This window comes from Rhopilema esculentum, chromosome 7 (assembly GCF_057945365.1).
Source record: "Rhopilema esculentum isolate cy_ngs chromosome 7, ASM5794536v1, whole genome shotgun sequence".
Lineage (NCBI taxonomy): Eukaryota > Metazoa > Cnidaria > Scyphozoa > Rhizostomeae > Rhizostomatidae > Rhopilema > Rhopilema esculentum.
In genome coordinates this window covers 1,765,998-1,782,975 of record NC_142821.1, presented here as the reverse complement: position 1 = coordinate 1,782,975, position 16,978 = coordinate 1,765,998, and the positions used below count along the sequence as shown (strand labels likewise).

The window sequence follows — 16,978 nt, the reverse complement described above, 5'->3', positions numbered from 1 at the left end:
AACAATTTTGGGTCTCTAAACATCTAGATGCAGACCTTAAACCAAAAACTAGTTCTGATCTGATGATCAAAGGTGCAGAAATCTAACACTGGGTAAAGGCTGTAAATTTACCAGGAGAATTTCCACCCAAGGTAAAATATTCTAATCTGCAACTCCCAGTTATTGCCCACAATTGGTGGTAAAATGTGATATTTTTTCAGTTAGCAACTACAGTTTTAGTGAATTATGATCTACAATAAAAATTTAGGCTGTGTAATGCTGTTCAAAACACTGACTGCATACTCTCACAGGTTCATACAGTTGCTCATCGGGTAATGGCATATACTGATTTGCACAAGCACCACAAAATATTCTTCCACATTTTCTAGAATAAAAGATAAAAAGAAAATTCTTAACTGCTGCATTATGTAAGAGAGAGTCTTTTGCTAATAGAGTCAATTTGAATCAAGGTGGTAGGTCTTTTGTACAAACCACTTTATCAAAACAGATTTAACTTGATGATTTCTCATTTTGTTTTATTATTCTGACCGTTTTTTATTTTTCAGTATCATTATTCAACCTGATGGCAAAGTACATAGCCCCTTAACGCTATGAAAACAATTTAAAAAGACTTAATGTCAGACAATAAATTCATTGTGTTTATTGTCTTGATGAAAATAGAAATTTAGACCAAGATGGAAATAACAGTACTTTTAAACAACTAGTGCTTTCAAAAAAGAAAAACAGAGTCTTTACTTAAAATCTAAGATTTTATTGAAATAATGATAGGCTGGCTTAAAATGAAGCTGAAGAAAGAAATTGCAAGGCAAAACCATGTCTAGTCACTCTAGCAATGTAGAAATAACTCATGAACATTTTCCCTTACAAAATTATGAAGAAATCATTAGCAGCTATTGCTATGTAATACCTTTAAATTTTGGGGATTGTAAGATTGCAAAAACTTGGAAGAGAAAATAAAAACAGAGGAACATTTACCTGCAATGGTGTTTTCTAACAACTAAATTGAATTGTTGATTGCATTCTGTGCAAATATTCACTATGTGGTCAGGGACCCAACGTGTGGCCAGTGTTTCTTCCATCTGGACTCTCTCCCAGCTTTCTTCATTGCTAATACTGGACAATGACTGAGTTTCAACACTTGCTGAGTCTGAATAGACAGCCTTAAAGAAAACCAAACACAAAACATTAATCAACCAGGTCTCTAATTACTAAGAAAAGAAGCTGTAAAATTTTAAACAAGAGTATTCACTTGTAAATAATCACATGTGTAAATAGTTAAATTGTTTAATGTTCAGAATATATTCTAAAATATCACCTCTTTTGGCATGGAACAACAGGATTCTGAAAATGAATTATCTACCAGTTTCTGTATAATATCTTAGCTTGGAAACAATGTATAAATATATATATATTGTAAGATTGCAAAAACTTGGAAGGGAAAAATAAAAATAGAGGAACATTTACCTGCAATGGTGTTTTCTAACAACTAAATTGAACTTTCCAACATTTTTCTAACAACTTTCCATACGATACATCAAATTAATTTTATAGTGACCTTACCACATCATCACAATTTTCACTGGTTTTTCTTGATGAAGAAGTTGATTGTACATCTTCTCTTCTACTAGCCATATGCAGCCTTGCTTTTCTTTCTGATTCAAATCTTCTATGCCATTTTCGCACTTCTGCACTATGTTCTAAGTTAATTTCTTGCAATCTTTGTTGCAATGTGTCCTCTGATTTAATTAGTCCATCAATTGACAGCAACTTGCTAATCAAATTCACATTTTCTGAAGGATTTTGCAATGATTTAATTGGGACCTGTTCAGGAATTTCTTGAGAGTAATATGCTGAAGAGGTCATTCCCTCCGAATATGAAACAGTTTTGATTACGTTTTTAACTGGTGAGCCATCAGAACTGTGAGTTCTACGATGCCCTATAAATTTTCCACTTTTTGGTGTTGTAGGCTCTGAATTAGAGTTCTCTTCTGTTTTATTTTTATCATCTGAAAGAATTGTTTCACCTTCAGTATTAAAAGTTATAGTCTTTGTACTGCTTGTTGTACTCGTGTATAAAGAATCATCGCAACATTCTCCAACATCATCCTGCTTCATTTCACTACTTTCCCCACAACCATCAGTACAATTGTTCTTTTCACTGCTACTTAGTAGTCCTTCATTAGAATCATTACCCTTATCTAAAAATCCGTTTTCATTACAGTTAATACATTCACTAACCAATTCCGCTTTATCATTAAAACCATTTTGATCTCCTTTACAACAACAAATATCATCACCATTTGCCAAATCATTGAATATTTTTTTGACCTTATTTTTGACATTATCTTTCTCACTATTTACATGTCCATTGCAATCAACAGGATCATTTTGATGCATCTCTCCACAAAAACCATTTTTGTTAATGTCCTTTTTTTCTGCTGCAACATCTGCTTTCGTACACGAAAGTCCTATGTCATGATCATCAGGTAGGTATCCAGATTCGTTGTTCTCCATGGCCAAATTGGCCAAATCCTCTTCGTATTCAACAACATCAGCAAATTTCGGAGTTTTCGGTAAATAAACCTTTTCCCAAAGTACCAAATGCCGAATTTGGTAATTTGGATACAAAACCTTAAAGATAAAAAAGTACATAAATGATATTTTCCTTAAATTGTCATCTTAAATGTAATAATATTGAACATTTCTGAGCTTGACTACAAAAAGTTCAGCACCATAAAAAACACAACAACATTTGAATAATGGCTGAATTGCCAAGCAGACAAATTCATTAATGCTTAGCAAAAGTAAAATAAAACTTCAAATAAAACATGGCAATATGGCTTAAAAAACAAAGACCTACTCTCTGCTTATGTATGTATAGAAAGTTTTTGTAGTCATTCTTTGATGCCTTAAACAGTTCCCAAATCTGTGATGTATTCTGTTTCAATTTAATCTCTTGTCTCTCTCGAGCATTGTTGCATAGAAAAGTCCCATATAGACAGCTGTAAGTATGTAATGCCAGCTTAACCTAGAATTGAATGGGTAAAGAACACTCATAAATGGGAAAGATTTAATAAAACCATAATTATTTCAATTAAAAGCATGAGTATCATACTTATAATTGAAGATCCATATATCTCAAACTTCCAAAATATAGTGCAAAGCAGCACCAAAAAAGAATTTCAGGGTCAAAAGGAGGAAATTCTGTTGATGAATAATGCACTCTAGGTATGATATAGTGTGAAGCATGGGCAGAGAGACAATTCAGAATAAGAATCCAGACACTTTCATAAGAAAAAATTCCAAGAATGCACAAGCACCAACTTGATTTTTCTTGCAGAAGCGATTGCTCCCAGCAAAGATAGCCAATGTTAATAATAAAAATACACAATGCTAATAATAAATGTTCAGAATGTTTATGAAAACTGTAAAATCCTGTTATAATGTACTTTGCTGTACAGGCCTTGTAAGGAGAAGCACTCAAGCTTGATCAATCTGCATGTGCCTAGAGAGTTGTGGGATCTTGATTGATTGAGAGCCTAATCCATTTATGCTGTCTAAAAACTAAATGTGAAAAACCAAATTTTGCTATTAATGATATTTGATGAGGCTCAATTTAGCGTCTAGAAAGTTGAAGATGCTAAGTTTGTCAGGCGCCTGCTTTTTGCTCCTCACAAGGCCTGTTGCTGTAAGGTAACATCAAATGAAAATCAACTCTCAGAGGATAACCTTCAATGCACTCAAAAAAAACCAAATACCCAATTTGATGAACAGCACAAAAGTCAAATAAACATTACTGCCAGATGATCGCAAAAGGTTGTTCCAAACCTTTTTAAAAATGCTTTAACTGCCCAGACAATGTTCTTAGGGCTTTGTAATTAAAATGCTTAGTGCCTATGGAATTCCTAAGCATTTGCAGGTGCATTGATATTCAAAAGATGACTGGAAATGTGTTTATTGGTGAAACATTTGTTCCTCAGAATTACAGATCATGCGCTTGCCTGGTTGAGTTCGCAAGAGTGCCAAACAAAAAGGCCTCACAGTCCCAGGCAAAGAGATTGCAAGAGATACCAAGATATATAGCAAAGACTGCATAAGAGGTCGTTCTTGTCACATGCAATATCACATCATGCTTGCGGCCTTTACAAAGCAATAAATGCAGGACTTCTGCTTATTAAACTTACCAATAAGTGCTCATTGAACTCAAAAGCAGTAGGAAATTGCTTCACAAGCTGATGTACACAATCAAGCCATTGTAAAAAAACAGGGCTCCGCTCATTCACATCTCTTTCAATAGAATGGCCGCATCGATCACCAAACTTATGTCCAAAATCAAGCCATTCACGCTCAATGAGAGTTTGGAAACCCTGAAAAGAAAATACACCACATATACTTGTGCCCTTCAATCAATGGTCATCCAAACAGTACTTAATATGATAATAATTTGCTTTCTAGAAAATGAACTTTGCTAGTCTGTATCACAATACATTTACTAATGTTTGGGTTAACTGAATTCAACTGATTCCTAATCAATAATATGCTACATAATATTCCAGCAATAGCACTCACTCTCTGAAAAACAATGTCACAGCGTTAGGTCCTAAAACATGACAAGGTAGCTCAGTTGCTATCACATTGACTCCTGTGTTGCTTGTTATGAGTTTGATTCCTACCAAAGTTGTGTCATTGCTGATATACTGAAATTTTCAGTACAATTCTCAGAATTTGTTGGTTTTAAGTGTTTTTTGCTTGGGCCAGTTTAGTGATTCAACAACTTAGCCAAAGTGCAAGACATAATTTCCTACTGACTTTACAGGTCCTATCCACTCACATAACAACAATTGTAATGACATAACCATAACCATTGAATAGTCAAAACTTTACACATTTCTGAGTGACTCTAGTATCATCTAAAGATGAAATTCAGAGGCACTAATCCTTGATTACCTTAAATAGCAAAAGATTTTTTCTTTTTGAATTCAATTTATTTATTTCTCTGAATTTGCAAACTGGATTGGTTATAGTACAAAACTTTATGACTTTAAGTTGTTTATATATAGGTAATATACCACAACCCAGTACAAGATCAGAAGTACCTTTATGGTTCGATAAAAAGGATCCATTAAGAGTTTAGCAAGTGAAACAAGTTGTGCGGTTCTATCCCAACCATCTGAGCAATGAACCAAAACAGACTGTCCTTCATTTCTGATGGCATTAACAATCAATGCCGCTGATCTAAATAGGACTGACAAATAGTGGAGCCATTTGGTTGCCTCTAATGATGACATCCAGCTAGAAAAATAGAAAATCAAAGTAGGTTCAGAATGATTTACCATGTATTTCTCTCAGAGAATGTCAAAATGCTTGAAGATATTTAGTTTAAAATCTATTTTGTCATCTAAAGCTTTCTGAACAACTCTGTTGTGTTATTAAACTGTTATTTTAGCATCAAGTTCTACTACAATTCCAGTTAATCAAAAAAAAGGACAGATTAAGAGACCCTGGTATACATTGTACAGAAGAGCATTGGGCTCCTAACCTAAAAACTTTGTCTCTAATGAAACAGCGACATAACATGTAGATAAGGAATGCCAAAAATATCACTTAAAAAAAGTTAAAATAAAAATTAAATACATTCTTACTTGGTCTGGTCTTGTCCTTGTTGACAAAGAGTTCTTAAACTCTGAAAACTTTTGCGAATCCCATGGATGTTTGTCAAACTCATAAACTGAATTTGACAATCAGCATAATATTCTAAACAAAAAACAGCTCAGTTATTTCAATTTGAATCATATGGAATATCCTAAAAACTTGGGTTTTCTTTCATTTTATCATGCTTTGTTTAATTTTATCATGGTATTTCTCATTCACGATCTCTAGACACAATTCACTTGCTCGAGATAATTTCTTGTTTTCATCAAAGTCTATTGAAATTCAAATAACATACCCTGGTATTCAAATCCACCACCTTTAGCTCTGTTTGCAAATGCTGCTGTATATGACCTTGCATCAATAACTAACAATGGCTTCATTGTCTTACCAGGCTCTGCATAAAAGATTAGAAACTCTCAAATGCTTTTCAAATAATAATTGTTAATTATTTAGTTGTATCATCACTTTTCTATTTTACTTGATAACGGGCTATGCTTGAAAGGTCGTTAATTATTTTCAAAAAGAAAAAAAATTTTCCAGGTACAATTTACTTACATTGATTGTTATTATATAATTGTTGGGGTGTATCGGGATACTGAAAATAATTTACACTCTTACAATAAATCTGACTCATTGGTTATTGCCAATTGTGAGAATTTTCATTGACGGTGGATCAAGTTCTCTAATGTTGATTTGTTTTCATTTATGCAGATTGATGATGATTTATAAAGATTCATGATCACTGGAGCTGATTTACGACAACTTTAACAGATTTATGATTCATGACGACTTTCGATCAACTACACTGATTCACAATTATTAGCACAGCTTCATGGTGATTAATGTTGATTCACAGTCATCTGCATCCATTCACGATGATGGCTCATAAAAAAAGTTGAAGAGCTTGTTGTTTCATTCAAAGTTTCATAGTTAGATAAGGTGGCTTGTGATCAGTGTAGTAAAGTTCTTAAGACACCATAAGATGATACAATATGCAGCACATTCGGATGATCAATCAATCAATCGATCAGTGCATCGTAGTCAGCTGTATTTTCACTGATTAACTGTGTATACCGTATAGCACTTTAATCATATACAATATAAGTCGATTTCATGCTTCTTTTATTCTTCTTTCAAATTTGCACTGAAGTTGCCTAATATCACAATAGGGTCAGAAACACTTGTTAAGTATGAGCAAACATGAGTGAGATAAAGTTGCAACATTAACTTTCAACAAACCATATTCTGGCTAAGATGTTGAGTTGAGTCAACATCATTTCGTAGCTGCAAGCAAAAGCAAGCGGGACTCTAATTAGAGGAAAGTAGGAATTCCTCGCCAGGCATTCTGAAACTGCAACAGCATAACCCCCAGTATCAGAACCAAAAAATGTGTTGTTTGGCTGCAGCCAAAGGGTCCACCCAATTCATCAGCCCGTCCTAGTGAAGATGTGCCAACTTCCCTTTTGGCATGGCCAAAATAAAAATTTGCAAAATTGACTTACTGATGATGTTGAGTCAACATCATTTCGCAGCCGCAAGTAGTAGAAATCAGGAGACTAATTAGAGAAAAATAGGAATTCTTTTTGTAGCATTCTATTATGGAAACCGTGTCACTTCATTGGTTAGTTACTTACAGGGTCCCCAGCCATTCCTATATGTATTCTTTGTACATAAAAAAAATTGCAAAGAGTGTACTTACCAATGGGCACATGTGTCCAGCTATTTAGCAACGCAGACCTAGCAACTGATGATAAGAGCTTTTCATCTTCACTGCATCTCCATCCAAACAACCCAACTTCAGGCTGACTAGCTCTTGCCAATACTGCTCCATTTTTTACATCCCTTGAAATTCATGAAAATAATAGCTTTCAGTAACATTCAGACATAAACAGTAACAGAAAAAAAGAAATATTTGTAAAAAAGACAGAATGGTTAAAGCAGCACCCTTTACAAATTAACAGCTATAAATTTACTTTCAATTACTTATCAAAAAAAGCAACTGCTCTAAAAAAACAATTAAAAAACACTTGCAGGCTCAGATTTCTCAATTACACACATAAAGCCTTAATCCTAAATTTTTTGTGTATCTATCTCCAACATTTCGATAATTGATGCTCTACTCACACTTTCAATTTAGTAGAAATTTTGAAGCTTTGGTGTAATTTGTCATTCAGTTACTGTACACCCCCCACCCCTCACAAAAGTATCAGGACAGTTTCGAATAAAGTTAAGAATCTGTTGTTAGAAAAATTTATTTACAAATTTCAAAGTCAGTTTTCATGGAAAGCTGTTGATAAATATTGCAAGGAAAATGATAAAGAATTGTGAATGTACCCTTGTACCAACCGATTTCAGCAAGACTTGCAGCAGTAAAGAAATAATATGGTTTTATGGCCCTGCACTGAACGAGATCTCTGCTTTGCAAGAAAGTTTTTGATTTGGTAAAATGTTACCAAATGTCATCCATGTTATATAATCGATTGGTGACATCTCCATGCAAACATTTTTGCCAACTGAGAGTAAACACATTGTATTTCTCTCTATTCAAAAATATTTGTGTCTCAACAACAAGTTTGTAAAAAATTACCATGTTGTAAAAAATTTCCAAAAAATCCATTCGACCTGAGTCCAAGGCTTGTGTCCCAAAGGTTTCTCATTTTAACAAAAAATGATAACAGATAAAAAGCACAGAAGTTTTGCAGCATTTTAATGTTCTGATTTATTTTGGAAAGGTTTCTCAAAAAATTATTATTACTAAGTTAAAAAGTCGTTATCACCAGCTTCAATTTTGTTTTTTCTGTTAGCGCAATCAATCTTAGAACTGTCTGGGTACTTTCTTGAGGGGAGTGTATATGTAGACCTATAGACCTTATGACTTAGACAAAGCCTAGAATTTGCAAAGTTAAACAAATAACTGCTATATGCAATCTTACCTCCACACCACAGATGGAAAACGTCCAATGGATCTAAATTTTGAGCTTTCCATGAGGTCCTTATCACTTGTCCATGCAGGAACAATATGAAATTTGGGGTAGCTAGGACAAATCCTAAAAACAGGTAGAATTAGTAAGCTACAATTTATCATAAAGATTTGATAAACTTTTTGAGCAAACAAAAAAATTTATGTTTCCCCTTTCCCAGAAGTCTACAATGCTACTCAAAGCACAGAATTGCAATAATTGTAGCAAAACCATCAGAATTTGAAATCAGCTTGGTTGCAGTCTTGCAGTTTTCAGCAGCATTGTGTTCATTTTTCCCCAAAAAAAACTACAGGGTTCTTCAGGAAAAATAGAAAAAGCTGGACATTTATTCTAAACACTTGGAGGGTCTCAGCCAATGAAAATCAAGATTAAGCTTGGCTTAAATTATTAGGAATTGATTCAAACAGAATAGAATCTGATCATACACTAAGAAAGAATGGAGTGTTTGCTTCACAGGAAATTATATACTCTATAACTAACATATTACAAAGAGTCAAGAGCACATAAATAACAGGCTGGGATAGCCAAGATGAACTAACTATTTTTTATTAACTTATTAAAGAGGAAACAAAAAACCTACTCAAACTTAGAATTAATCTCTGAAATTCTCCAGATACTTCTGGTGTCAAATTCAAGTCTCTTGAGCTCAGATATAAAGACACTTGCATCTGCAAATAAGAAAATGGATACTGTATATTTTAAAGGTTTGGCAAGTTTAAGGGAAAAACGACAAATTTAATTAAAAATTGATAGTCACAGCTAAAAGATTAAATATAATTCAAATTAGGCTTCTGTAAACAAAGGATTTAAATTTTAGAACGTGGGGACAAGAAATGAAAGTGACTTCATCTAGTGAAATTATTGAACCCCAGTTTTTCTTCACTTCCATTGTCTCATTCTTTGCAAGTGTTGGAAGCAAAGAGTCCATAAGTAAAGGGTCAAGAAAGAAGAAGATCCAATTTTTCAGAGTTAAAGAAACTGATCTTTAGCAAATAGTATTCCAATGTACTACGCATTATGGTTTATTTTCTACAGATTTTTCATCATTATTTCTTTACTCTTACCAATTTATAGGTTGAATCGCTTAAGAATGAAGAAATTATGACTTTAGGGTCAGAATAAAATATTCTTGAGAAGACTTAGACACACCAAAAAGTTTAGGTACTTATTTAGAAAAAAATTGTTTATTTTTTGCATTTTGCTGTCTTTCAAAACAATGTACTCATACATCCATTGTACAGAACAGGGTGTTCCTTAAACAAAATCATATCTTTGTAACAAGCAAATTTAAAACAACTCAAAGCAACTAAAGAAAACATTTAACAATTAGATACCAAACAAACCATTTTGATTCAAAGATAATGATCCACTTTGTGACTTCTTTAAGTAGGTGTGAAACATGAAGGCAAAAAGGTCATTAACTTTTCCTGGGGTTGCTGAGGCTGTTGTTAGAAATTGCCACCACTTCGTAGATGCTTCTGGTGTATCAAAACTCAACCTTCAATAAAAACTCTGCATAAATATATATAACTTTTAATGGAAATTTGTTTGGCATTTTATTGTCATTCCAGTACAGTATAAGTACAAGTACAAGCTTCAAGTACAAGCTTCCAGTACAAGTGAGTGGTGGATCATTTCATATATCTAAATGCAGGAGCTTACTGGTGCTTTACAATCATTTTAGTCTATGATCTACTTATAAACATCATGGCTGCCAGGATGGAGAAACATTTTGTTAAAATTAATTTCACTACTTCTCTATAGGGATTACATAAATATAGAATCAATTGATACAAGCATGACTGGACACATATAATCTTGAATACAATTATAGTGTGTAGCAACCCAAAGGGGCCATTGGTCCAGGCTTTGTTTAAAACAAATGGAGGAAATGAAGTTGAGAAATTGATGCATCATGGCTGATAGCAAGCCAAAAGTGCACAAATTTAAATGGATATCAAATATGCATATCAAAATCCAACCAGAAAAGCAACCTGCCTAATCTGCAAAGACTACTTTGCTAGTTACTCCATTAATTAATAATACCTTACCTAACGGTTATTGAAAGTGTTGTAAACATGTTAAAATAGACCAAGACTAAATATATGCAGAACCAAAAATATTCTTATGAAATTGCTTCATTAACAATAACAGACAGCCTTCAGTAAGACTGAATGCAAGGATTTCAGTGTTCTGCATAAAACATTTATGACAATTAAAAACAAGTAGAATGAAAAATGCACATAGAAAGCAAAATGATATCAACCTTCCAACAGTTCCATCCTTAGTATAAACAGTCAGCTCCAACAGGTCCCTTATCTCAACATATTCTATATTACGAATTGGTATCTGCATAAACAAGACAACAAAGTCATCAGTAAACTAGCCTGTGTGCAATAAAAAGTGCACAATGCCATATAGACAGTAGACCTCTTTCTAAAAATAGTAAAAAGGTGGATGAAATCAAACCACTGAAAACCCAAGAATACAGTTGATTTCCTAAATATTTGCCATGATATCAGTAAGACGGTTGGGTTACCAGATCCTTGTGTTTCTTGCCCTTCTAACAATTAGCAAGATTGCTTTCTGACTTTTAACTAAAACATCCAATCTTATTGACTATTAATTCAATGTATCTAAACTACTGATTCAAAAAATGAAAAAGTCTTCTTGAGGACCAGCTTATTTTATATTTCTCTACATCAAAAATAAAACACTTTTTGTAAAAGTCATAACCATATAGTGATAGAATGTTATCAATCTTTTTGCTGTATTTTACTTGGTTTGCTTCCTTTCAGTTTAATTTTTGTAACAAAAAAGGTTTTCTTAACTGAATAATATAAACAGGAGATCAAAATGGAAACATTTACATTGGTTTTTATAGGAAGATATTAAGTATGAATTAGAAGTGCCTTACAAATATAGGATGACAACTAAACAATATGAAACAAAATTGCTCACATACAACACAAACCAAAAAAAGGTATCATAACACTCTTTTTTTGACATAAATTCGACACTATCATTGAACAAATAGTGTGTGAATGCTTTGTTCATCAAGCTTGATAATCTCAGGGGATTTTTGTGAAGACTGATTATTGATATTCAAATTAATGCCAAAAATTCAAGGGATATTCAAATTAATGCCAAAAATTTTTGATTTAATCAATAACTTACATTGAGAAATGTATCAGACAAGCAGATAATTAATCTGTAGTTGGTCAGAACAATGAAGTTTTCTTTAGAGCTGTATGTGCGCTCATGTATTTCACCAGGCAATGGATTAAATGGAAGATACCAATTTTCATCATCTGAAAAAAGATTGGGCAAAGATACATTTGTAGTTGTAGCAAAGGCAAATTGAGCTTGGAGGTACATGTGGTGCTTAAAAGATGTGTCCATACCAGTGGCATGTTTTGAGGGGGTGAAGCTTGAGCTAAACCAACCACTTTGTAAATTACTGTAAATCCTCGAAATGGCCCCCTGGAAAGAGCCCCTCCCCTTGAATAAGCACCCACCCTAGAACAACAATTTGTCAATAAGCCTCCCCCTCGAAGAAGCCCCCACTGCTACCGTAAATTCTCCAATTGGACCCCATCCATTTGATGATTTTTGCCATCTGAGGTTGCCTATGGCGTTTTATTGAATTACCACAACAAATGCATACTTTTGGTAGCAATTAGTTAAATGCTCATAAATAAATTCTAATAAACGAGGTCTTTTGATAATGTCTTCTTTATGTCTACAATAATTTTATAAGCCCCCCTTGAATAAGTCCCCCCCCTTGAATAAGCCCCCAGGGCTAATTTGAGGATTTTTGGTAATTACATTAAACAATTAGTCTAAACTTTATATTTGGTGACATTCTTATTTTAATTGATAACATCCTTATTATAAATAAAAGTATCTATTTTTGTTCTTCTATTCAGTATCTTTTAGTCATTTCAATGACATTTATATCCAATAGAAACAGGTACAAGTAGCTTGGTTGAAACAAATCAAATTACAGTACAACTGAATTCATTCGCAGTTCATATCAGAGCTGCAGAGAGTAGCAACTGGTGCAACTGGCAGTCAAAGGCGCAATATGAAATCTGCAAGAACATTTTTGTAAACTAACTATACTTAAAAAACAGATGTCTATAGTAAATTGACCTAAGAGAATAGTCTTAATTTTTTGTTTTGTCAACATTTTAATAGCCTAATCAAGTTTAGGGGATAAATGCCCAGTCATTCTTAACAGCTTATTCCATCTGGTGGGTCACAGAGGCTTTTCCATAGAGAAAATGTAATACTGTATTTACTATACAGCAAGATCAACATATTATATATTATATATACTATTATATAACATATTATATATACATTTTATTCAATCATAATAAATTTAGTTTTTAGCTTGTTGTTATGTTTTAAATTCACCATAAAGTTAAAGAGACGTAGGTAATATGCTACCCTTGACTAAAAAACGTTCTTGTTTGGTGGAAATATTTTGAACAACAACTTATTGTGTTGTTTTTACTAGAAATACTATTGACAACTAATAGAATCATCAATTCAGTCCACTGTTGTATTTCTGCTGAGAGCTTTGTGTTTACATAACATGCCTCAATATGTGCAGGCACATTACACATCATAAGATTTTGGCCTCAGGCATATAAAAAACCTCTCCACCCCTGATTCTTATCATTGTGGAAGCAGTTGCAATCTAGATGATCACGATGCCTTTACATAAACTGTCCATCAAATGGATTCTGCAAAGCTCTAAAGCAAGTTATGAGTTAATAGCATACAAATAAGAATGGCTTACCACTGACAAGACTTTTGCCATAGACATGGAGTGCCATGTCTTGCATTTCAAGTACTGATGAGTTGCTTCCATGGTTGGAGTTTCTTTTTGCTACGCCATTCATTCTAAGCAAAAAGCAAACAAAATTTCTGCTTCAAAATTGTGCATCAATGATCAGCAAAAGTTTTTTTTTGTTTTCTTAACATCATATAACACTGCTGTCTATTTTTGAAATCAAAAAATCAAAAATTAATAGCTGAACATACTCAATTGCCTCCGGCACTTCAGATATGTACATATTCAATTTAATTATACTTTTCCACAATGCATTAAAGCTTTACCAAAAAAATAAAAGTAAATCTGCCAGTTACCCCCTGGGTGCTATCCCAATGGGCTTCTCAAATCATTAAGATTTGAAAAAATTATAATAGCCCTGGCCAGGAAGCCCACAGGCTAAGGAATTCCAGTGACTACAACTTTCAAATGAAATTGTGGGTAGGGCAAAAAATAAAAGCAACCATGCTTCAGGCTGAACAGTTATAAAACTGGATTGACAGAAACAGTCAAGGCATGGGTCTAGTTATCCTTGGAAAAAACCAATATATAATGCAGCGAGTACCTGAAATCTTTCAAGTACCTGTCAGTCCATCTGTACAAATATAAAGACCTTGGAGTTTCTATATTATGTAACAAATAGAAAGCACTTCCTACAGTCTAAAGTTTCAAATTACATCTGCTGAATACTTGGAAATAATGAAAATCTATCTGCCACTTCAGGTCATGAGACTTCCTATGAAAGACATATTTGACAGAATTGAATTACAAGGGTTCCTGAAACTGCTTGAATCATGGAGTTGGTGCCGAGAAGCAATATATACATTTTTGTTTCATAAGAAGCTGTTCTTTCCAACTTCATCAAGCATAGCAGATGCTAATTTCTGAGCCTGAACTCTCATTGGGATTTTTAAACAAATTATATGCAACAAATATTGATGCATTTGATTAACATACTCCACATTAGGTAATAATTTCCTTATGTAATATGTAGATTGGTAATGGGCAATGGTAAATTGTGCAATGATAAAACTGCAACCTCATTAAAATTGTATAAATTCAGACTATTTGGGAGTAGATCTGGGATTAAAGCGTTTTAAGAAATTCAGCAGTAGAAGCAAAAATATTTAAAAAACAAATAAATTTTTAAAAAAGCTAAACTCTTGATGCATTAAGGTGCCAACCTGCCAATGACATCGATGGAAACCATTATAAGTTCTTCAAAGGTTTTGCACATTCTTTAATTCAAGCTTTAATTCTAACTTTTGCTTTTCATTCAAAATATATTCTAGTCAGAAATCAAACTTTTTCCAAATATGAATGATTTTGAAAAATTAAAACTTTTAAGAAATAACAGCCAACCTTGCTTTCTTTTATAAAGTGGATGACATATAGCTGGGCTTTGCTTATAAATGATACCGTTGAAAATAAACATGAGGTTTTTCTATAAAAGTCTAAGGGTAAGATTTATATGGCCTAATTACATTATCCGTCTGGTCAAACAGGTCTAAAAAACCAGCCAGGATGATGAATTAAGATATTAACCTTAATACTATCAGTGTAAATGATAAAATTCTGATTAAATGCATTTCAAGATTCCAGGATTAAATGCACTATGGTACTTGGGCCCTGAAAACCCCCAGAGTCAAAGCAAATCTTATTTCCACGAATACACACATTCCTTCAGTAAAGCGCTAAGCGCATAACGACTCCTGCACGGCCCTTCCATTTTCGGCAGTCTGGTGATAACTGTCCAAGAAAATGAAGTGATCTGAATGAATAAATTAGTAGCTTTCCAAGGCCTGCGCAGAATTCGTGATATTAGTCTGTATTTAATAAAGCATTGGTGTTTCTCAAAATCATATAAGTGAATTTAAAGGTTCCAGAAACTGTTGAGTTTTGCTGTAAAAAACAAAGCAGCGATTGAGTGGGTGTAACTTAGATCCGACATTTATGATAGATAGATCCTACAATTCCAAAAAGCACAGACAACGAATGTTTGAGCGATAATCAAGGCTAAACAGATTTTTGCACGCATTCTTAAACATTGTGGTTTCATTTGAAAAGTAGGTGATCTGCCATCTGCAAAGTGTGAAATAACTTGAGGCGTATCAAGCTTTAGGCCCACATGCTATTCCGTCTACTTTCGATTTTGAAAAATATAGACTCACGATCAAAGGAAAGGATTTGAAGGAATAAATTCAAAACTACATTTATCTATGCCTTTTTAGCCACACTCAATTACCGTTTCCCGATAAAGTGATAAGCAGGAACTGCAGAGGTTAAGCGGAAACATGAAGAATAAAAACACCATTTTAATATCGCAGGAAGCAGATCTCCCAGGATAAAAATGAAAATTTCAAACCTTTCAGAAGCTTGGTTTTTTGATATCCTCGATAACTTTCAACAACTGCCAGTAAGAACTATAGAGCATCCATCAAAGGCGTTTCAAAAATTATTCGCGCAGACGGTATCATTTCCCCAACACTTCTTCACACTGGCCTAAACTTTAACCCAACGAGCTTCGCCTGGTTGTGACGTAATATCACGTGACTTTTCAGCCTTGAATTGTTTTTGTGCTTGTTGTTTTCACTTATTACGATACAAAGCTTCCAATAAGAACAGTTGCGAATTGACTTCTTGGACCCAAACCTGCTAAGGTCTAACTAAATAATCACACTCTATTCGCTGATTTTTCTCGTAACATTGAATCTATTTTCTCATGATATATAAACCGATACATTTCAAAGGCTGCCCATTCGTGAAAAACTATCATATCTTGCAGACTATAATTAAAAAGTATGTATTTCGCGCATTCACAAAAAACTTTTCAATGTTTAAAAAACTTTGCACTCTTAACATCATCCTGTTGGAAATTTTGCGTTTATTCGAATGAATCACAAAGTATTGTTATTTTTGGGTACTTCCTAGTAAGAAAAGTCGAAGAAAAGGTTTGAAATCTATTTTTTACACAGACAAAAATTTTGGCAATAAACAACCATTGTAGGCCAATTTTAGATAAACCCTGCATGCCACGCCACGCCCAGGAAGGGCACACCAATTTCCAATAACTGCCTTCCTCGATGGATTTAAAGCAATGGCGTCCCCCATCAAACCCAGATCATGAAATAAACTTCATTTATGTTTTCAAACTTAGCAAAATTTAGAAGAAAAAATGAATGTGTCTGTGGAGAGAACAATTACACCTTTTGCCGTTATCGTGAAACAGTACTAACAACAAGATGTTCACACGCTGTTGAATTTGGTATGAAATATAACTAGAAATGTTAACAAGATCAAGCTTAGCAAATGAAATTTTCTGCTTTAAAACTACAATCCTTCGTTATTTTGCTGCTGGTTTTGCAGGGAAGGTACTCGTCCAAACGTATTCTAAATGATGACCATGTCATGTTGAGCACATTCATAAATAGTGTTTAAATCCTCTTGAAAATGAGTAACGCCATTTTCATTAGAAACAGCTTTTGATGCTCGAATGTCACCT

The 16,978-nt window shown here is 33.6% G+C and overlaps 1 protein-coding gene across 2 annotated transcripts; it reads right to left on the bottom strand.

The window, feature by feature from the left end:
* Positions 1–200: 200 nt before the first annotated feature.
* LOC135683981 (phosphatidylinositol-3,5-bisphosphate 3-phosphatase MTMR4) lies at positions 201–16,019 on the bottom strand. 2 transcript variants are annotated; one of them, XM_065199407.2, is made up of 16 exons: positions 15,842–16,019; positions 13,444–13,547; positions 11,811–11,944; positions 10,900–10,982; positions 9,968–10,131; positions 9,214–9,301; positions 8,586–8,699; positions 7,352–7,494; positions 5,948–6,046; positions 5,643–5,754; positions 5,097–5,292; positions 4,185–4,367; positions 2,861–3,028; positions 1,561–2,631; positions 976–1,160; positions 201–364 (listed from the first exon to the last, which is right to left on the bottom strand). In XM_065199407.2, exons 2-16 carry the CDS (start codon positions 13,544–13,546, stop codon positions 244–246), a joined length of 2,964 nt encoding a protein of 987 aa, XP_065055479.2. In that variant the 5' UTR covers position 13,547; positions 15,842–16,019; the 3' UTR covers positions 201–243. The 2 variants fall into 2 exon arrangements, with proteins under 2 accessions (XP_065055479.2, XP_065055480.2); XM_065199408.2 differs by having other exon boundaries at positions 9,977–10,131; positions 15,842–16,018.
* Between the last annotated feature and the right edge of the window lie 959 nt (positions 16,020–16,978).

What these genes read in the sequence shown, in the direction of transcription:
- LOC135683981 (XM_065199407.2), bottom strand. Translation starts at nt 13,546, where the DNA reads ATGAATGGCGTAGCAAAAAGAAACTCCAACCATGGAAGCAACTCATCA. An exon ending in TGTCTGATACATTTCTCAAT is followed by an intron (nt 10,983 to 11,810) that starts GTAAGTTATTGA and finishes TTGTTTATGCAG; the next exon opens with ATACCAATTCGTAATATAGA. An exon ending in AGTTCAATGAGCACTTATTG is followed by an intron (nt 3,029 to 4,184) that starts GTAAGTTTAATA and finishes ATTCAATTCTAG; the next exon opens with GTTAAGCTGGCATTACATAC.